The sequence below is a fragment of the Zalophus californianus genome, chromosome 9 (genome assembly GCF_009762305.2).
Source record: "Zalophus californianus isolate mZalCal1 chromosome 9, mZalCal1.pri.v2, whole genome shotgun sequence".
NCBI lineage: Eukaryota > Metazoa > Chordata > Mammalia > Carnivora > Otariidae > Zalophus > Zalophus californianus.
Genome location: NC_045603.1, coordinates 79500596 through 79522835, shown reverse-complemented (window position 1 = coordinate 79522835; position 22240 = coordinate 79500596). Strand labels below are relative to the sequence as shown.

General features: G+C 38.1%; 1 protein-coding gene and 1 pseudogene across 2 annotated transcripts in view; one reads left to right on the top strand and one right to left on the bottom strand.

The window, feature by feature from the left end:
- STK38L (serine/threonine kinase 38 like) overlaps positions 1-22240 on the top strand; it is an 82148-nt gene that overhangs the window by 49448 nt on the left and 10460 nt on the right. For both annotated transcript variants that reach the window (XM_027594351.2, XM_027594350.2), the window contains 5 exons: positions 4042-4186; positions 7642-7693; positions 13586-13708; positions 13951-14034; positions 20740-20863. In XM_027594351.2, the coding sequence (XP_027450152.1) occupies positions 4053-4186; positions 7642-7693; positions 13586-13708; positions 13951-14034; positions 20740-20863 (517 nt within the window). In that variant the 5' untranslated portion in view covers positions 4042-4052. The remainder of the gene's footprint in view (positions 1-4041; positions 4187-7641; positions 7694-13585; positions 13709-13950; positions 14035-20739; positions 20864-22240) is intronic.
- On the bottom strand, positions 14079-20531 carry LOC113921613 (annotated as a pseudogene).

Genomic DNA, 22240 nt, shown 5'->3' with positions numbered 1-22240 from the left:
TTACTCAACATCCACCTTTGGATTTTGGAATTGAACTCATTACATCTTCTTATGATGGGAGAAACCTGATTTTGTGTTTATCCCTCTTTTATAAAGATCTCAGGTTCTTAACATTTTTATCTAAAAAAACCTCATATTGCTCTCTACTGTTGATGCACACAATTACTGATGTTTAGAATTCCCTAGCAATTTTTTTTATGTTTCACAAAAGTGTCCCTCAAAGTTTTGCTCAGTAATAATTCTGCCCATATCTAGCTCCTCAGTTTTGCTTCATTCTGGGAGAGCCCAGTCAGCAGGAGAGCTTAATGCTGGCCATCTCCAGCTACTTTAAAGTACCGTGGGCAAGATAGTGATCTGTCTTTTATTTATTTATTTTTAAGAATCTGCCTTAGTCTGATGCCATTAAACATTTAAATTAAATAATGGTTCTCTTTGTTTTGATGCCATGCTCACCAAGCAATCTTCTGATCCTAATTAAGGCTTTATACCTAGCTTGCCTACAAGGATGGAATACATTTGCCAGAAGATGCAAGTCTCTGTTCCTTGTTGCTCTTATTGTGTAATTCAATAAATTGCTATTATGTCATACATATCAGTCCCTTGTGAACTCTGTTAGGCTAAAGTAGCTTCCAGAATTTGATTGCTCTGGGTCTCTGGAAGCTGAAGGCCAGAGCTTGCTCTACGAGGTCCCTTGGCAGCCAGTCAGCTGCCTTATAAGGCCATTCCCTGAGTTCATCACACATCTTTCTTTCTGACTTTACAAGCATTACTTAGGTGTTATTTCTTTGTGCTTTATTAGGAGGCGCCACAGAAGATTTTGGTTGGTTGGTTGTTTTTTCACCACTCACTTTTTGAAAGGAACGTATAGACCTTGGACAGCCATAGTTGGGTCTTGGCCTTTTTTCCTCCTAGGAACTGGCAAACCAATTTGAAAATTCCTTATCAGGTACAGATCTTCTGGACAAATGAGAAAACACTATGAAATCCCTGGGTATTGCTCTGTGTTGGAGCTTCTAAGTTTTTTGCTCCCCCCACAAATGTTGAAAAAAAGTTACAGGCACTTCTTTGTGTTTGATGAGAATTATCTATGAACTTAAATTTCATATGCCTAAAGGAAGCTCCTTAGGATACTACTGCAGATTTTATATCTATCCCCTTTTTGAGGATTTAAGATGCATATTAGCATATTAAAGGTGCTGAGAAGTCTTAAAATCAGACACTTGTTTAACTCTGTTTAATTTTAATTTCCTAAATTTATTTGAATTCCTCAACTTCTAGTCCATCTTCCTCAGCCTTCCCTCCATCCTCAAATCCCAGTTATGTGGGGTTCAGGGTGTCTGCTGTATACCCTGCCTGTTCTACTTTTCCTTCTTTGACTTTTCTACATCTGATCCTGAAATACAGAACGTGAATCCATTGATTCTGAGGTTTCTAAAGATGGTGTGGCGGCATTGCCTTAGATAGCATTCCAAGAAGAGTGAGATCTGAGTACTCAAAAATCATTTGGCCATGATCATTCTTGAGTTCTATTTGTTTTCATTTTTTATTGTTGTGAATATTATTGAATAATATTCATTATGTTAAAGGATTTAACACATTAAAAAATTGAACTAGGTGCCTCAAATAATGTCTTACATTTGTATAAGCCATTGTGGCTTTGCTGTGTATCATCTCAGATGGCCTTAGACTACGCCTGTGAACCAGACAGAGCAAATATTATAAAATCCCTCTTGAGTTCAGTGTTCTAGTGATTCGAATAAGACCTTACGATCATTAGCAGCAGGGTCTGGTTTAGGTCTCGAAATTCACACTTTTGTGAAATTGCTGACTCCTAGGTTCAGTAATTTCTTTTCCTATAGTTGCGTAGTAGCCAACCTTTATAGTGTACTTTATTTTTTGCCAATTGTTTCAGCTCTTCCTCCACCCCCCCATTGACAGGTTGACTCATTCATCCATTAAAGCCTACTATGTGTCAGATACAGTGCTATTGTGGTGAACACTCAAAAATGAATGCGGAAAAGTTCTTGCCCCAGAGGTGCTCCTAGTTTAGTGGAAGAGAGAAATGAGGGCTTAAATACCAGTATCTGAGATATATTGGTGCAGGTGCTAGGCAACACACATGGAAGAATACCAAATGTTATGCCTCTTTCGGTAGCGAATGTTAGAGAAGTCATCACAGGAAGACTTGAGCTAAAGTGGATCTTAAAGGTCAAAAGTGATTGGGGATAGGTCATGCAAGGGTTTGGAGGCAGGAAAGAGCTGAGTATGTTGGGAGAAGAGGGGGTGGGGGTGAGGCAATAGAGAAGGCTAGGCAGGCAAGTTGGAGACAGCACCTGGAGTTGGATCCTGACTCCACAGCACACTAGCCTTGTGACCTTTCTGAGCTTCAGTTTCTGTTGTGAGGAGGAAATGCGCTCGTGCATAGGAAGCGCCACTCTCTTAAATCCTCTGGAGAAAAAAGGGAGAAATCAGTGAATCAAATATCATACGATTCCTGATAGGCACAACCATTCAGTGTCTGTGAGTTGCCTTTGTTTATCATGCCAAGCTAATTTGATTTGCTATAGGCAGTGAGGAGAAGTGAATGATTTTTAAACAAGTGACACGATCAACTTCTTGTTCTAAAAATCTTTAGAGTAGTCAGCAGAGGCACAAGTTTGTGAGGCTAAAATAATAGATTCATGTTTAGACATAATGACTTTGAAGCTTATGCAGTACATTGAGGTATAAAGCCAGTAAGAGGGCAGTGGAACCGGGAATTTGCCCGAGTTAAGTTGTATACTTTCAGCCTATACTCGACTTGCTTGACATTGAAGAATAAGAAAGGTCTTTTGGTTCATTCCATTATCCCTGGAGTCTACTGAAGTTCAGGTCCATACCTGGGGTCTGTATCTTCACGTAATTAGGGAGAGGTGGGTGTTGGGGAGTAGGTATCAGGTTTGGGGGAATGCTTTCCAGCTAATAGTGCAATGTTGGATGCTCACTGTTGGCAGTCTGGATCTTCTCTAGGTCTGTTATGATCTCCATCCAGATAAGCAAAAACCTCTTTACTGTATGAAACCATTCTAGTCTTTTTTGGTCCTGATGTAGACTGTAGGAGACAAGTCTCTTAGGGTCAGTGCCTACCAGTAGCAGCCACCACAGTTCAGTCTGTCCCCTGCCCCCCCGCCCGAAGCAGCCATTTTGCTACATTCCTTGTCTTATCGTCCAAATTATCTTCTTCAAACCAGTACTTCATTTGGCTGGCCCAGTGGTTTTTCGAAGATGGCACTTGAATGGCTTTGAGTAGACACACGTTGCCCAGTTAAGGTCCCAAAACATCCCTACCGTCACCTGCCTTGATTCATTTGTCTTTTCTGCCTGATTCCTGTGGACATTTGAGTGTCATTTGGATATGAAATGGACCTCACAGTCTGGAGAAGTACACCTGACCTTGTTACAGCACTTTCTGAAATGACATAGAGTTCAGAATGAAATAGGGCAACAAGGGCTCCATTCAAAGGGGCTTGTTTTTAAAAGTAGTTTACCCGTAAAGCCTATGATATGTAAGAATTGCTTCAGACTGATGTTTGTGTGCAGATTTGATGCACTGCTTCGTGTTTCCTAGAATTTATATGGCAGAAGTTATTTCTTACTATTTAACTGGCCTGCATTAACTCTACGGAGACTTATGTTTAGTGCAGGCATATGCATTAACAAAATCTTGTGGATTTTATTTAGTGATCAATAAAACAAAAACAAAATAGATCGAACCTCTTGTTTTGAATGCTTGTTGACTACAACCTTTTGTATAAAATGTGCCCATGTTGTGTGTGGACTGGTGCTTCTTGACTCTTAGCCCTGGTAGTGCTAACACAAAAATAATTTCTATTGCTTCCTCCTTCTTTACTAGCATTGTGTTATTTATAATGTGAAAGACTTGGATGTCTTAACTGTTAGGGTAGAATTGTGCTGAGCAGAAATTAAACCATCTCCAGAGTTTATTGTGAGGGATAGAAAGTGTTTTTCTACTGAACAATTTGTGTTTATGTGTTGTTTCAGTTTCTGTTACTATGGCAATGACAGCAGGGACTACAAGCACCTTTCCAATGAGCAACCATACCCGGGAAAGAGTGACTGTGGCCAAGCTCACGTTGGAGAATTTTTACAGCAACCTAATTTTACAGCATGAAGAGAGAGAAACCAGGTATAGTAAAGGCTGGTCAGAATTTTCTGTTTGTTTTAATAAGCCGTTAGGTTGCAAGTAGGGTGTAAACGTGTTGTCCATTAATAATATAAATATTGTGGATCCCTGTATGCTGTTTTTAGGTTTCCTATACTGACAGTGTCTCTAGTTATTTTCGCAGAATGGTTTCTTGTCCTGTGCACCCATATGCTTAAATCACATGTCAGCTGATATCTTCAGTAAAACATTTCTAATCATGAAATTATGATATATCTTTATACTTTATGAATAATTAATATTATTAATTATCCAAAAACATGTATAGAGTGTAAGTGGAGGGAGAAGAATAAAAAGATGAACGACGTGTTATTTTGCCTTCAGAAAACTCTGAAGAGGGAGATAAGGCCCATAAATATTACATGAAAGAATGAACAGCATCACTAAGAGAAGGGCAAAGAAGGGAGAGATTGCTTTTGACTAAAGTAACTGGGAAGCCGTCATAAATGGTAGGGGCATTTATCAGGGCTCTCAAGGAAGAGTATTAATTATACATGCATTAATGGGAGAAGAAGGAGATAAAGGAGCAGGAGGAAGGATATTACAGACAGAAGAAACCGCCTTTGGTGCTGGGTCAGGCAGGAGCCAGTCTAACTCGAGCTGGATTTCAGCATTTCCTGGGAGCCTCAGATGCTTTGTTAATGTAGCGATTCTCATGGGAGTAGAAAGGCTTGAAGATTTTTGAACACAATCAGTGATCATGGGTGTTTCTCTAGAAAAGTACTTTAGTTGTGATGTACAGAATGGATTGTGGGTGGAGAAATAGGAAACAGGAAAGGCTAGTGATGTAGTCCAGGCACATAGAAAGAAGGCTTGAATTAGGATCGTGACAATAGAATAGAACTTAGGAGCAAGAAAGATTGACAAAAGTGGTGCCTAGCTGGGTATGAAATGTTGGACAGGTCTAACTACCGATCAGCCAAGCTGAGCAGAGAATTGAACTAGAAAATAAAACTTAAGTGATTATTCTGAAGTCAGCCTAGAGACACAGAGTCGGAAAATATGAAGGAGAATAGTGAGTAGAGCTAACATCTCTAACCAAAGTTCCTAAAGGAAGAGAGGAAAGAGGCTGGAGTGGAAGCAGGTTAAACTAAATTCACCATCAGCAAAACTTCCAGAAGATTCAATTTAGGCTGAAGGAAAGCGATCACAAACAGATCTAAATGTAAATGTGTGGATAAATCTCAACATGAATAGCATAAAAACAAAAACAACAATAATGATAATGTCTTATACCTTTTTTAAAGTAGAATTAAAATATTTTCCAGGAGTGGACTATCAGTCAGGAGGGAAGTAAGTATAATTAAAGTGTTCCTAGAGATCTTTGTATCTCTGCAATAGAGGTACAACATACAGAGGGGGTAAGGATTGATTCATTTCAGACTAATACAGTTTATAAATTCCAAACTAGTAGAGGGGAGACAATAGAATGAGGAAAAAGTCCTGGTTCAAAGTAAGGCAAGGGAAAAAGAAAAACTAAAACACCAAAAAGTCGACACAAATAGAAACCACACAATCAGTTAGAAATGAATCCAAACATATGAGTAATTATACTAATTGTAAATACAATGAAAGTCTCTGGAAATCATCCAATCACCAAGGGAGAGTGAACAAAGTAGAAGAGAATCAGGCAAAGAAAGACTGCTTTTTCAGGAGGCAGACACTGAGGTTATGCATCAGAATTTTGAACGCTCCTTGTCTTTTCCTGATGAAATCTTTCAGTAATTCAGTTTTGCCCTCTATTTCCAAACAAAGGAAAGTAAGAATAAAAGTATCTGCTGTTATTTCAAGAAGAAAAAAAAAAAAGCAGTCTCAGCTTGGTGCCATGGAAGTCGTATTTCATATTTCAGCTCATATTTTCTAAAAGCTTATACTTTAGGACTACATGTGATGAATTTTTAAGGCTTAACTAATTGGATAAATACATAAGCCAAATAAAGTACCAATCAGAACAAAATGTCCAGGGCATTTAGGAGGAACACTGTTTTCTTTGCAGGTACAAGAGAAGCCACAGGTCTTCTCGTTTAGATATGGTAGAAACGGATGAAGGTTACTGCCTCTCTCTCCAGAGTAAGGGATGATTTCATGAAGTGTTAGTCTTGGCAACAGTGAGGGAAGGGGGCAGTAGAGATTTGACAGAAAAATGAAGTTGCCTATATACTCATGGGCCCTCCCAGATTAGTGGTCCTTCTCCACTGTGTATTCTGTCTGCAGAGGAGAGCACTCAAAATCCTTCAACGAGCAGCTCTGCAGGGCCCAGAGGGGCATGATGGCAGGCACAGAGCTTGCTCCATTCTGAGGGTTGGGCTTTGGAAAACAGTGTGTAAATAACAGATAAAAATCAGCGTGATAAGCACGAAGGTGTCTATTACAAATGTTGAGGAAGTAGGCAGGTGTCATTACCATTGGGGTGCTGACTTATGAGCAGCTTTAGATATTTTTGTTATGAATTTTCCATAAGAATAATGGGTTAGGAAAGAGCTTACCTATGGACATATTGTAAATGACAAATGCTAAAAAATGTATACGATGATTTCAGTCCTCAACCCTTATATTCCCGTGTAGGTAAATCCTGGAAAGTTAGTCTTATTCTAACATATTCCAAAACTAACTAGGAAGAGCTCTGTCAGGTTTATCTTTAGGAAAAACCAATACAGTAGAAGTAAAATAATGAATATTCAGTTGGGAGTGAGTTGCACAATTTGTATCACAACCATCTCTGTAGTTACTAGTTACTTCATCCACCCAACCCCTCCCCTTCTCCTCCCCATCCCCCTGCAGTGCTGTGCTTAACTAACTCCGGCGGTGTCATTTAAAAATGACGAATAACTGGACTTGGCTATACCTACAAAAGCAAATGTTCTGGTGGTTACTTTTTTTTTTATGTACAGTTTTTGAAGAATTAGAATAAAATACACTCAATTGCATTGAACATTTTTTCTTGACTAATTAGGAAATCAAGCTTAGACTTTAAATGAAGGACTTCCGTAAGCTCATTTAGCTAATAAGTATTAGAATCAGGGTTCAAACAGGGATATCCACCTTAAATATTTATACTTTTAGTCACTGTAGTTACTTTTATATGCTTCTAATGTAAACACTGATAAATGTTAATGATTTTGGTGGTTTGAATATTAGACAACAGATTTTCCTTATTAAAACATTAGTCACCTTTGCTAATCATTGATTTAAGCAGCGTTAGAAGCAAAGTTTTTATTTGGCCAATATGAGAAAGTGAAATCTGGGTAGGGTTTATATTTTGAGAAAGAAAACTATTTTTAATAATTATTTTGATTCAACTTGTTTTTTTTTTTTAGCATAGCAAACCGAGTCGTAAACTCAAATAAATAAGTGAACATTTCTTAAATGGGAGTAGTTAGGAATGTATTTAAAATTTAAATTATTTTTTCTTTGAAAAGGCAGAAGAAATTAGAAGTGGCCATGGAAGAGGAAGGATTGGCAGATGAAGAGGTAATGTTAGCTGTAATTACTGTGACTGTAGTTAATGATACCATGTACTTGAAAGTTACTAAGAGTGGATCTTAAAATGTTCTCACTATAAAAAAAAATTACTTATATGAGGCGATTGGATATGTTAACTAGCCTTATTGTGGTAATCATTTCATGATATGTATGTGCATCAAAACATCACATTGTAGACTTTAAACTTGCAGTGTTATATGTATGTCAATTATATCCCAAGAAAGTTAGTTGGGTGGGGGGTACTAATTACTGTATAATGGCAACTCCAGTGACTTTTTCATTTATTGATATAAGATAATTTTATAACTTAGGTAATGTGGATTTCATCATTTGAATATGGGCTTCTTACTTTGTTGCTATGATGGAGATCTTTAAAAGGAGGCAGCTTTTTATTGTTTTAAATCCGAGAACATAGATTTAGTGAACAGGGTCTACAGTATCCTAAGTGCCTGGAACAGGAAAAGTGGGCTCCAAGAACAATCAGTGAATCGCCAAATCTCCTCACATTTTTTCCTGAATATTTCTTAAAACCATCCAGTGCTCTAGTCCAGTGCCTCTCCCCTTCTTTAAGTTACTGTGTGTTTCACTTGAAGAAAAACTGCCCCCAGCTGGGCTCTCTTCCTGCATTCTGGGCCCCACTCCCACCCCCAGGTTTTCTGCACACTCCACCCAGAGTTCTGTCTAAAAACGGGTTTGATCACATCCCTCTTTTGGTTCCCGGGTACTCTCGGATGAGGGTAGGCCTTAACATTAACGTGCAAGAGCCTTCACAGTTTGGCCTCTGCGTTCTCGCTCTACCCTCATCTCTTGTCCCCCACCCCCATGCTGACCACCACTACTGAGTTACTTTAATTTCCACGCTCTTGCCTGTGGACCTTTCATAGGCTATTTCTGTCGCTAGAACTTCCTTACTCTTGCCCAATTCCCTTTATTCTTGAGGAAACTCTGGGCCTCACTTCGGGCCTCAGTTCCACTAGGAAATCTTGCCTAATCTCTTGAGGTACTCTTCCTACATTCTGCATGAACACCGTTCCTATCCCTGCGGCAGCTCTAAATATCCTCTCCCCACAGTAGAAACTCCATAATGTCTTATTCAGCTTTATACCTCCACGGATGGCGGAGGGCTATAGACATAATAACTGTTTGGTGACTAAAGACACAATGACCTTTCCCTCAAGGGATTTACCAGTTACAAGGAGAGATGATGTATGTGTGTGTGTAAAAACACATAGACATGATAGAATGTGGCAAACTGAAAATACAGGGATTTTCTATATAGGATGGATCAGAAGAGGTTTCATGGAAGAGGTAGCAATTGATTTCAATCTTAGAAAAATAGGTAGATTTACATTAGAATCAAAAGATAAATACAAAATAATTGCAGAACAATGAACTATAAAGGATGCGATAAAGGAAATAGCAAGGTAAATTGACAGCACCTATGGAAAGGCTAGGCTGGTAGTAGTCTACTAAGAAATGTACACTTTGTTTTCTAGGCAATAGGGAAATACAGCTGAGATTAATTAGCTTAACAGTTTTCAGTGATCAGAAAAAAATTTCTATACTTTAAGAGTGGTCGTCCAAATGGTGATTTGAAATCGAACCATTATTTAATCTTCCCTGTACCTTTCCTAGGACTGTTCCTTTATTTTTCTGCTGGCACTGTTCGAATAAAATGTTTTATGATTTGTACCAAACGTGGTTACCTTGTTAATCAGTTGACTCAATCTAGAAAACCCAAATTATTTGCCTAAAATTACTATGATAAATGTTTTAAAAACTCATTTAATTATATTCTTTAAACTTTAAATGAGAAAGGTAGCGATTTAGATCTGTATTACAATCAATAAAGAAAAAATAAAGCTAAGCAAACCTTTTCTTGTTTATTCATTAGTATTAAAAACTTTCTTATTAATAATCTTATAATTGTATTAATGTATATTGTACATCATTATATTTACATATTTCACATATATATTTGTAATATATGTATAGAAATCTTAAGCATAAGATCTTAATTGGAAATCTGGAGGGAGAAATTATAAAAACAGATGCTCAGGGGGTCAAGCAGGTAACATGAATGAGGGAAGCTGGCCGGGTTGTTTTTATGACATCTTAGGTTATATATTCTTTTGATCCAACACACTTTGTTTGCACATTCAACTCCTAAGAATATTTTTTTTCACTTCCAGAAAGAAATAGACTTTTTTTTTTTTCTTTTTCTGAAATATCTGATCCTCACAGTTTATCTTTTGATAAAGACATACCCCTTTTCAACTTCACTGAAAGGAGACAGGAGCACCAGCCCCAGTCTACTCGTCACCTGATGACTGGCATCAATGGTGGAGACTGTGACCAATTAGAGACCTGGTGTCCATCAAAAGGGGACTCACTGCCTCTTTGGCCCAGTGTGGCCGAGTTCCTGTCTTTCAAGAGAGGCTGGAAATCTGGACTTCTATGTGACATCACCTGCTTTTTAAAAATATCTGCAAATAATTCAAGTGTTTTAAAACCAACTTGCAGGCCAAATTAAGTACATCTGTAGGTTGAATACAGTTTGTAGCTTTCGGTTCGCAACCTCTGCTCTGCACCAGGAAGTGCTAAATACATTTAGAGCTATTTTCTTTAATTCTTCTCATTAACTTGTAGAAAATGTGATATGATTTATATCTAAAAATAGTGGCCCATAATAACTATAAAACTTCTAAAACTTTTTTGTGAAGATATTTTAATTCCACAAATGCTTGTTAGGCCCTATGCTAGGTCTTAGATTATGTCAAATTCTACAGAATAGATACCATCTCTTAAACCTTGATATAAAATATGTTGTAACTATCATTGTGTGGGGTGGATTTTTCTTTTTAAAGGTTCTATTTATTTGAGAGAGTGGGAGGAGGGTCAGAGGGAGAGGGAGAGGGAGAAGCAGACTCCCCGCCGAGTAAGGAGCCTGACGTGGGGCTCGATCCTGGACCCTGGGATCATGACCTGAGCCAAAGGCAGACGCTTAACCGACTGAGCCACCCAGGTACCCTGGGGTGGATTTTTTAAAAAATAAAATTGTTTTATAAAAAATCTAGTTTTAAATTGAAAACTAGTATTTATCCTTAATTCATTCAAAATAGAAAATCTTTGTGAAATAATTCGTGAAAGTTATTTGTGAAAATTAAACCATGTGATGTGGTCATGTAGAGCATATATGCAGAGGTGGAGTTGCCAGCTGAACTCTTTCAGATCTCAGAACTTCTGTGTACACTGCCTGTCTTATATAAAACCTGAGCATCCCATAGATCGAGAATTTGAGGAACACCCATTTAAAAAGGAATGGAGAAAGGAAGAAAACGATGTATGTCTAGTTTCGTCTCACTTAAGAAAATCCCATCAGACATGGAATATTATTCACTCTGATGGAAAAACAAAATAAATTTAAGCTGCAAAAGGGAGCCATGAAATGTTAAGCCTGCCCACAGATTTTGTTGTCCTCTTTGGCGAGAAAGGATATGATTACCACAAAAATGTTACTTGTTTTTCAAGGCTACTTAATCTACACAAGCAGATACATCAACATGTTTTTTCCATCAGTATATTTTTTTGACTTTATTAACTTTTTTATTTTAATTCTTAGTATAGTCAACATACAGTGTTATATTAGTTTCAGGTGTAAGTTTCAGTGATTCAGCAATCCTATACATTACTCAGTGCTCATCATGTCATCAATATATTTTTTTAAGATTTATTTATTTATCTGAGAGAGAGAGAGCGTGTGCAGGAGGAGCAGAGGGAGAGAGAGAGAGTCTCCAGCTGAGCGCAGAGCCCTACACGGGGTTCCATCTGACAACCTGAATCAAAACCAAGAGTCTGATGCTTAACTGTGCCACCCAGGTGCTCCATCAGTCTATTTTTTAATGCTAGCTTGCTTTACCTCCCTCTGGACTGCAACACTGATTTGAAGACTAATATCATGGGGGGGGCGCCTGGGTGGCTCAGTCAGTTAAGCTCTGGACTCTTGGTCTTGGCTCAGGTTATGATCTCAGGGTTGTGGGGCCTTGGGCTCCACTCAGCGGGGGGTCTGCTTTCCCTCTCCCCCTGCCCCTCCCTCGCTCACATCCACTCTCTATCTCTCTAAAATAAAAATAAATCTTAAAAAAAAAAAAGACTAATATCATGGAATAGGTTTTTTTTTTTAAGTAATGTAACAATGGTATAGCGTGGTCTCATTTTTGTAGAATTATGTGCTCCGTTTACTTGTGATTCTCCCTTTTTGCAATTAAATAGCTGTGCCCCAAACTACATAAACATTGTTTACTTGCTGCATTACACAAGCTATTAAATATTAGTGAACATTATTTTCTTTAGTGGCCTCTCTTCTGTTGATTTTGAGCATGATTATGAAAGTGTGTAATGAGATCATCTTTTCCATTCAGATTAGACAAGTTTCTGAAACTACACCCAACCATACTCCATTTTATAGTCCATAAAGTCATAGACCCAGAAAGAGTTTCAAAATTCTTATATTTATTCATTTATGTAATTGAAACAAACCTCCCGAAACCTCTCTATTGCTTTGAAAGACATGATATTATAGTGCCACCATGTGGCCTTTTTAATTAGTCTTAAGCTGCTTTTTTGGGCTTGGCCTTTTGGCTAAGATCAAGTGTTGTTTTACTATAGTAATTCAGTTATTTTTTTAAAAAAATCATTCAGTGGGCATTTTTGAACAAAAAAATAGTCTGTTTCCACCATTGATGTGCCTGAGTGTGTAACTTCCTTCAGCTGTTTAAAGATGTTTAAATCGAAGATAAAATTTCTTGATTGCATCTTCTTAGATTAATTTTGTTGGAAGTTTCAGAATTCCATTGCACTGGGATGCGCATTTACCTATTTCCAATTGATTGATAGTTTGCCATCCCTTTCTGAAAACAGATATACACAGGAATAGTGTAAGACACCATTCAGTGGTTATACCTTGAGCTGCATTTAAAAGCAGTGTTTCTGAGCTGCGATGGCCATGTCGACTTGCCTTTCCCTCAGAATGGAACTCCTGAAAACCTGGTAGGGTTCAGTTGACCATGAACAGGTGCTTAATTTTTTTGATTTTGTTTATTTCCTACTCTATGTGACCTTTACCAGGACCTAACAGAAGGTCAACAGAGTTTTGTTTGGTCAGGGGGGAAATGACGTTTAGAACAGTGAAGTGAACGCCTCTTCCAAATATAACCTTCAGGTATTTCATAATGTTTCTTATCAGCGTTTGTTATTTTTTGGTGATCTTTGGAGAGTGCATTATGAAATTCCTGACTTGAATATTTTAATGAATTCTTTATTATTATTTTGCAATTTTATATTCTTAGGAAGTTGTGTGCCAAATCTCAAAGCAGTTTATTAAAATTTATCTAGGAAAAAATTCTATCATAAGTAAATCTCCATGGAAACACTGCTGTGGTATTATTTTGGTGTCCTAAATCTCAGGAGTTGTGACAGCACAACCTGGAAATTAGGGAATTGAAGCAAAGTAGATTGCCTGACTGTAAAATTCATGATCAGAATACTATTAGCATTTCCTAAAGCTTAACTTTTATGTATGAATTAAGTTAGCATATACATGAAATACAAGATAAACTTCACTAAGATGAAATATTAAAGGAGTCCACCTCAAGAATAAAGATTTATCAGTTGGTAAAAATAAAAAATGTTTTCTTTAGATTGTTTTATTCTTTCCATGCTTAACAAATACTCAACTTTGGTAAATAAGTTCTAACATTCGTATATAATATTTAAGATACTTTGCCCCCATTTTACTTATCTTATCTATTTTAATACTACAGGCTTCCTTTAGAGCAATCTAAATTTAGAATCATCCTTTTAAATTGTCTTTTTTAATAGAAAAAGTTACGCCGATCACAACATGCCCGAAAGGAAACAGAGTTCTTACGGCTCAAGAGGACCCGACTTGGCTTGGATGACTTTGAGTCTCTGAAAGTTATAGGAAGAGGAGCGTTTGGAGAGGTTACTTCCTTTTTAAAGACACTGCTGTTGAAAATATGTAGCTTAAGATAGTTTAAAATAGGTATTTCAATAGGTTAATATGTATTAAAATAGTTTAATGTATCAGAATAGTTTAAGAATTCCTAAAATATAAGCAATGGCAAATTGCAACACTGATCCCTTTAAAAGAACTTACCTTTTGCTTCTAAATCAATAGTAGTGACTGTTTACCATTGATAGTATGGTCAATTTTTACATTCTAGGTGCGGCTGGTCCAGAAGAAAGATACAGGCCATATCTATGCAATGAAGATATTGAGAAAAGCTGATATGCTTGAAAAAGAGCAGGTATGAGTTCTTTAACACATATAACCGAAGGAATACCACTGACTAGGTGTTAGAGTAAATGTTAATATTGGAATTTGTAAAAAGGAGTCGACACATCTTACTGTATATGGTCTATTAATATTTTGGTAGCCTGTTTTATTGTTTCTTGATTCTTATAGTTAAAATTGCTTCCAAATTTATAATCTGAAAATGTATTAGCCTGTTCAGCCTGCCATAACAAAATACCAAAGACTGGGTGGCTTAAACAACAGAAATTTATTTTCTCACAGTTCTGGAGGCTGAAAGTCCAAGACCAGGATTCTGGCACGGTTTGATTCTAGTGAGGTGCTCTTCTGGCTTGCAGATGGCTTGCTGCCTTCCCACTAAGGCCCTCATCGCCTATCCTTGCTGTGTGCACAGAGAAAGAAAGGGAGCTCTCTGGTGCCTCTTCTTAAAAGGACACTATCCGCCTCTCCTTCTATGGCTTCACTTAACCTTAATTACTTCCTTAGAGCCCCATCTCCAAATTCAGTCACCCTGGGGGTTAGGGCATCACTATAGGAATTTGGTGGAGGGGGACAATACACAAACATTTAATCCATAACAAAATACCTTCTTTTCTGACTTCAGTGAAAATAAAGGACAGTTCTCAGCTTCCTTAATCCCTATCACATATAAACAAGACCAGTCTCCTGTGAATTGGCTGATTTTACATATTTCCAAAATCTGCAAACCACCCCCCTCCCCCAATTTCATACTCCTGGACTCTCTATGTTTGCTGTGACTTAATGCAGCTTAAGGGTAGGCCATAAATCTGAAAACAAAAATAGTATTATTTATGTATTCCCCTCTGTTTCTGGTCTGGGTAGAAGCTCTGTAGAACCCTAAATGGATTACATATGCTAGGGGAGGACTCAACAACAGAGTATAGAGGGAGGATGGCCCCTCTCTCTACCTAATGCTCTACTTCAGTCTTTTAGTCCCTGCCTAAAGCTTACTTAAGAGTTCAGCTTTTGACTGAACAGGTTACAGAAGAGGTTTAGTCAAAAAGACCAAAGTGCACGTCCTCATCAGACTCCTCTCTGATTCTCCTCTCTTTGCTTCCAATTCCTTCTCCTCAGTGGGGGCAGCCTTGGTGGAGGGGGCGGGACCTCCTGCTGGGGCAGCATCAGGCGCTGGGGAGGCTCCACCAGCCCCTTGCTTGCAGATGAGGCTCCTGATGTTGATGTTGACACTGGCTGGGGGCCTTTGTAGACAAACCTGGCCAGAAAGGTTCAACTTTTACACCCGCTGCTTTAATGAGGACATTGATCTTATCCTCCATGACTGGAGGATGAGGGCTGAGTAGATGCAGGCGAGCCCGAGACAGCGCCGCCGTAGTGTGGGTGAGTGCTGTAGCCGCAAGGTGCTAACCGGAGGAAGTGAGGGTCTCACCCAACACGGTCCTAGCTTCCTCGGAAGGACCCAGGAAGGACCCAGCACCTTAGCCGCAGCTGAGAAAAGTCCCGCCTAAAACTTACTTAGTTATTACAGCAGTATAATATTGGTTTTTATTTAAATATGCCCCCCCCTTGAATTTTCACTGCATTCTTTCACTTTATTTCTATTTCATGCGTTCAACAAGTATTTATTGGGGGCCTATGATGTGCCAAATGGGCCTGTGGTGTTCTGGGTAACACATAGATGGGATTAACAGGACAAACCCGATCCTTATTTTTTTCTAGTAGTGGGGAAATAGGCAGGCAGCTATTTCAAATAGTCATGATTGAGAAAGACTACAAAGAAAGTTTTTACAAAAGGATGAATTGATGCAATTGATCTGGGTTTAAGAGGAAGAATTAGATCAGGGAATGTTTCTCTGAAGAGAGAATATTTGATGAAAGACTAAATAATGAGAAAGAATGACAGATAAAGATCAGGTAGAACAAATATCCAGGCAGCAAATGCAGAGGCCCTGAGGCAAGAATAATCTTGGCCCGCTTAAAGAGAAAGAAGCCATTGTGGCTAGAATTCAGTGCAAGAAGAATGGTGGGAGAGGTAGACAAGGATCAGATCCCAGAGCTCTGAAGGCCAAGGTAGAGCGTTTGGGTTTTATTCTAAATGCAATGGGAGGACGCTGTTGTTTGAGGGGGAATGGTATGTCTGATTGATGTTTTACAAAGATGAATGAGTCCCTTTGCTTGCTGATGGAGGAAACAAGAGGTGAATCAGAAAAGCCAACTGAGAGACTGGTGTACCAATTCCAGCCAGGATGTGATTGTGGCTTAGAGCAGAGAAACTGAAGAAAAGTCAGATTAAGTATGTGTTTTAGTGGGAGAGCCAGCAGGATTTTCTGTGATGTCCTGTACACTGGGGGATGAGACAATGGGTAAGGATAGTGAGGGGAAAATGGAAGAATCAGGATACTACCTAGAGTTTTATTTAGGAATGGGACACATTATGGTGTTGTTTTCTGATTTAGAAAAGACTGAAGAAAGAACAGATTTGGAGATAGTGGGAATGAAGGGTTCTCTCTGTGGTATATTGAGTTTGAGCTGCGTGTTAGATCCAGGAAAAGATATTAAGTTCACAGTTGGCTGGAATCTGGAGAGAAGTTTCACTAGAATTATAATTTGGAAGCCACCAATATATTGATCATATACTGGGGACAAGATGAAATTGCCTAGAAAACAAATATAGTAGAGAAGGAAAGAGGGCCTGGATCCAAGCCCTAGGGAACAATAGGCAGAAGAGAAACCAGCAGAGGGAACCAAGAGGGAACATCTAATCCGGTAGGGGAAAACTGGGAGAACATCGTGTCATGGAAGCCAAGAGAAGAAAGTGCTTAAAGGAGGAGGTAGGTGGTCAACTATGTGGAATGCTGCTGAGAGAGTACAAGAGGAAGACAAGCCAGTGGATGTCACAATATGGAGATTTTTTAATAACTTGGCAAAGACATTTCCAGTGGATTGCAGGGCAGAAGCCTAACTGAAATGGTGAGAAAGAAAATGGGAAGCAAGAGTGGGGAATGTGAGTGCAGATAAATCTTCCATGTGAGGCAGAACAAAGAACAGATTGTTTGTTTGTGTTTGTTTTTTTCTTTTTTTCCCCCAAAGAACAGATTTGTAAAGTGAGACTTAGGGTAAAAAAGGATTTTTTTTTTTTTTTAAGACAAGAAATGTTTTGATGCTGATTAGAAGAATCCATTAGAAAGAAAAATTGAAGATGCAGGAGAGAGGGGACGGATAACTATAGGAATACACTGGAAGACAGAAGAGTTGATCTTTGAGAGGAGTGGACAGTACCTATCCATTAAAACAGGAAGGAGAGGCAGAGAAAATGGGAACAAATGCAGGGTGGTTGATCTGGCAGCGTCAGGTGCCAAGTTCCTGCCTGAGTGCAAATAAGTGAGGTCATCATCTCAGAGTAGAGAGGGACAGCTGGCTTGCTGGAGGTGTATAGAGAGAGAATTTGTGAAACAGTCACAACTATTGGCTTAAAGGGTGGGAGAGCAGACTTGCTGCGGAAATGCAGTTGAATACCCATTGACATTTGCAATCCTGAATGTACAGTGAAACCTGTTGGCATAGTTGGGTGACCTTTCTGTAGCAATACTTAGTTGCTCTGGGGTAGATAGAGAATAGACCGAAATTTGAGTCTAATTAGGGTTGGTGTTTTGCCAGGCAAATACAATGGAGGAAGGGGACAAGAGAGTTCAGAGTGTTTGCAAAAAGAGTGATCAGAATGATGGAATCTAGGCTGGGTAGAAAAAGAAATGAGGTTGTGAGGAGAGCAAAAGAGAAAAAGTTGTAGAATCCATGGAAGGAAGATTGAAATATAAGAATAAGAGATCTGGAAGGATAAAAGGTGGAAATAGAGTTCCTCAAAATGGAGATTTTAGAGGGGGTACAGTTATTGGTGATGAGAAGGCCAAGACGATTACCATGGGTGGCTGAGGTGCAGTGGTGGAAGAGATCATTGCAGATGAGAAAGAAGTCAGTAGATAGGGCATTTGATGGTTCACCTTATGGATGTTGAAATCTATCCATGAGTGGAGAAGCTAGAAAGGAAGTTGGTGAGCCAGGAGCTGAAGTCATGAATGAGTGAGAGGGTGGACCCAGGAGCTCTCTAAATGATAGCCATGAGGATAGATGATGGGTGATGGAGTTGCCCAGTGTGCACTTCAAAGGAGGTGCAGAGAAGGAGAGGGTCACAGTGGTACAGAAGCAGCAGAAGAATGAGCAGGAAACTTACCCCCTCGCCAAGTAAGGCATGAGAGGAGAGCAGGTCATTCCTGAGAACTCACTGTGCAGGAAGACAGAACTGTCAACAGCCTGGTTTCAGTTAGAATGACAAGGTGAAAGAACCATCCAGAGGTGAGACGATATGGGACTTTTTTGAAGACACACTGATTCCAGAGGGAAGAGGTTGGTTTGGAACTCGAGGAAGGTCGAGGTATTGAATTGTATTAGAGAATTACAGATAATGATAAGAATAAAGGTCTGGGTCAAGATGTAGAGCCTCAGAGACAAAGAGATAAACAGGATCTAACTAAGCCGTCTGGGATTAGTCCTGGATAGGGTTTTGGCGGAGGGACAAAGGGAGCAGTTCGTTCCAGCTATAGTCTTCATCTTACTAGCCAACATGTGGCTACCAGGCACTTGAGTGTAGCTAGTCTGAATTGAGATATGCTGTAAATGGCAAATATATACCAAATTTTGAAGACTTCGTACAAAAAAAAATCTCAGTAATTTTTGTATTCATTACATACTGAAATGATAAACTGTATATAATTAAAAATATTTCATCTGTTTCTTTTTACTTTTTATGTGACTACAAATTTTAATTTATGTTTGTGGCTTGCATTGTATTTGTGTAATTTATGTGACTAGAATTTTAAATTATGTTTGTGGCTTGCATTGTATTTCTGTTGGACAGCACTGATCTAGAATATTTTGCCAGAAGTTGAAGAGTTTCTGACCACTGTTCGTTCCTATGCAGGGAAAATCTCACTGGAGCCCAAACATCAAGTCTGTTTTGCATTTTGTTATTGTTTTCCCCCTATATAAATTAACCTGCATTTGCTACCATTGAATTTCATTTTAGAAAACTTTTTCCCACTCAATTCTAATATGTCATTATGTGAAGTGTTTATTACATTTACTTTAATACTAACCAGTTCACAAAGTAGCAACTTATCTCCCTGATATTGTGGTACCAGATTACTATGTACGATAACTTCCTATTCTTTGAAAACATAGGCCCATTTTGAAAACATCCTGTAATCTGACTTCAAGATATTTAAAAACAATCAAGCCAAGTTGATGACATAGTTTTTCCTGACAGCAGCAGATGCAACATCAAAGGTTTAATGTTTTTCCTTTATTAATCTTAAAATGCTTTGTTGAAGGCAATAGGTAGGAATTTTGATACCATTATTCACTTTATGAAACAGATCCGGAGAAATTCTGAGGTTTTTTCATGCCCGAAAGCAAGTTCTTAGTTTTCAACTGTTTTTCCTGTGCTTTGATCTCAGAGCATTTATTGTACCAGGTAATAAATACAGTAATCCCAAATATGACATTTTAAGCAGATCATGTTTCATTACCATGAAAAGGCTTAGGAAATCTGGGTTCTCATGTGCTTTGGGCCAGAGTTCATAATGATGCATAATGAGAACAGCAAAGGGATAAAATCAAATATTATTGTTAATCTTTGAAGAGAAAATGTATAAATATATTAATGCAAAACATCTGAAAATTGATTATACCAACCCGATAAATTACTCAGTTTATACAATTTTCCAGTCTATAAAATGTTCATATAAAAGTATCCCTAGTATAATTGTATGTCTGACAAGTCAGCAGCAAAACCCCCAAAAGTTACACTAATTTGCTGTAGATCATGTTAATAGATATTATGGAGGTTTTATATTTAACAAAATAATATAAAGTTATTATAATTGACAGGATAATACAAAGTTATTATAAATGTTTCTGCTTGTTAAAAAACAAAACAAAACAAATGTTTAAAAACCACATAAGGCCCCCGTTTTTTTAACTAATAGCCCTTAAAAACAGTTTGCTGAGGACCCTGACTTTGTCATACCAACCTGTTAAGGCATTGCTTACTACTTTTAACTTTCAAAAGTCAGGCCAGGGGCACCTGGGTGGCTCAGTCAGTTAAGTGTCCGACTGTTGGTTTTGACTCAGATCTTGATCTCAGGATCATGATCTCAGGGTCATGAGATCTGACCCCATATCAGGCCCTGCGCTCAGCATAGAGTCTGCTTGAGATTCCTTCCCCCTTCTTCTTCCGCATCTGCTCCTCCCCCTGCTTGCTCTCTCTCTCTCTTTCAAATAAATAAATAACTAAATAAACAAACAAACCTTAAAAAAAAAAAAAAAGACCAGGGGCTGAAATTTATATAACAAAGCCAGGATCCTTGGCGAATAAGGATTCTGGTTGGAAAGTTTTTGGACTAAGCATTTTTCTACCTCAGAGGCCTCAGCTTTCTGTAATGTACCTGTAGATCCCATCTTTTCAGGCCTAAAGATAAACTCTAAAATACACCATTTCCTGAGGTTCTCCATATATAATGAGGATCTGAACATGCGTGTATATTTCAAATCTTTTCTAAAACTCCCCCTTTTCCTTCATGACTGTTAAGGAACTGGATGGTAAGAAATAAACTTGAAAAAATGTGTAATGTGTTGCAATTATTTTTTTCAAAATACATTCATCTAGGTGGCCCATATCCGAGCAGAAAGAGATATTTTGGTAGAAGCAGATGGTGCCTGGGTGGTGAAGATGTTTTACAGTTTTCAAGATAAGAGGAACCTTTATCTGATCATGGAATTTCTCCCTGGAGGTAAAAACAAATGTAATAGGATGGACAGACTGAACGCAAGCACATCTTTATATGTAATTATTATCCTGTTGGTTAGGTTTACTGTCCTGTTCCTAGCAGTCATGGTTTTCCAATAGTTCCTCCCATAATAATGCTAATTTTTTACCACAAATCAGATTATTTTGAAGGAATAATAAATCCAGCATATTTTAAACATTACCGGTCTGGGCTTACGGGGTATAATTAGTTAGATTGTTGCAGGTCCAGAGTTAGGAACAATAAGTCACTTAAGAAAGACAAACAACCCAATGGGCAAGTGATAGACAATATATAGAAGAGAAGCTCTGGCAGGTCTATAAATATATAGGAAAATGTTCAACTCTGCTCATATTCAGGGAAATGCAAATTAAAACAAAAATGAGCTACCATTTCACACATATCTGATTAGTAAGAACATTAAGAGTCTGATGAGGCTGTGGGAGAAACTGGCCTCTCTTGTATCTAAATTAATCTCTACTCTTAACAGAGAGCAATTCATAGATACCACTGAAGTTGAAAGTGCATGCGTCCTACAATCCAGCAATTTTACAACTAGTGTATTCCCTAGAGATTGTCCCGGACACATGCACAAGAGACCTGTGAGACCACTGAAGCATTGTTGTGATAGTGAAAAACTGCAAGCAAGATAAATGCCCATCAGTAGAATGGATAAATAAAATGTGGCATAATTATGTGCTGAAATATTTTACAGTAGTTAAAAGTCGGGAGCTCTATCCCTTTCAATAAGAAGATCTCAGGAACAGTGGAATAAGAAAGCAAGCTGTAAAATTGTATGTACAGTTGATACCATTTATGTAATTTTTAAAAAATTTCAAAGACTATAATTTCATAGATTAAGATACATGTATCTGAAAACATATTTTAAAAATAAGCTAGAAAGAAACCCACCAAGCCAAGTCCATGATAATGGTTACTCAGCAAAAAGGGAAAGGGGAATAAATAAAATGGGATAGAGGACAAAGAACACCTTTCCGTGTTTTAAGACTCGATGTATTATAAAAAATATTAACAGTTGTCAGCTCTGAGTTGTAAGTTCACCATTGTTTATTCTTTGCCCCTTTTTAAAGAAAAAATTCCTTGAAAGTAAAAATATCTTTTAGTGGGACAATGTTTTACTTTTGATGGGCTCCATTGTTTATTCTTTGCCTCTTTTTAAAGAAAACATTCCTTGAAAGTAAAAGAATATCTTGTAGTGGGATAGTGTTTTGTTTTTGATGGACTGAAGAGCTCTGAACATTTTTGAAACTTGAATTTGAAAGAATATATCCCGTTTCCAGGTGTGCTTCCTCTGATTCATTTTCTCAGTTCAGCATATTTTCCTCAGCTACCTATTCGGGA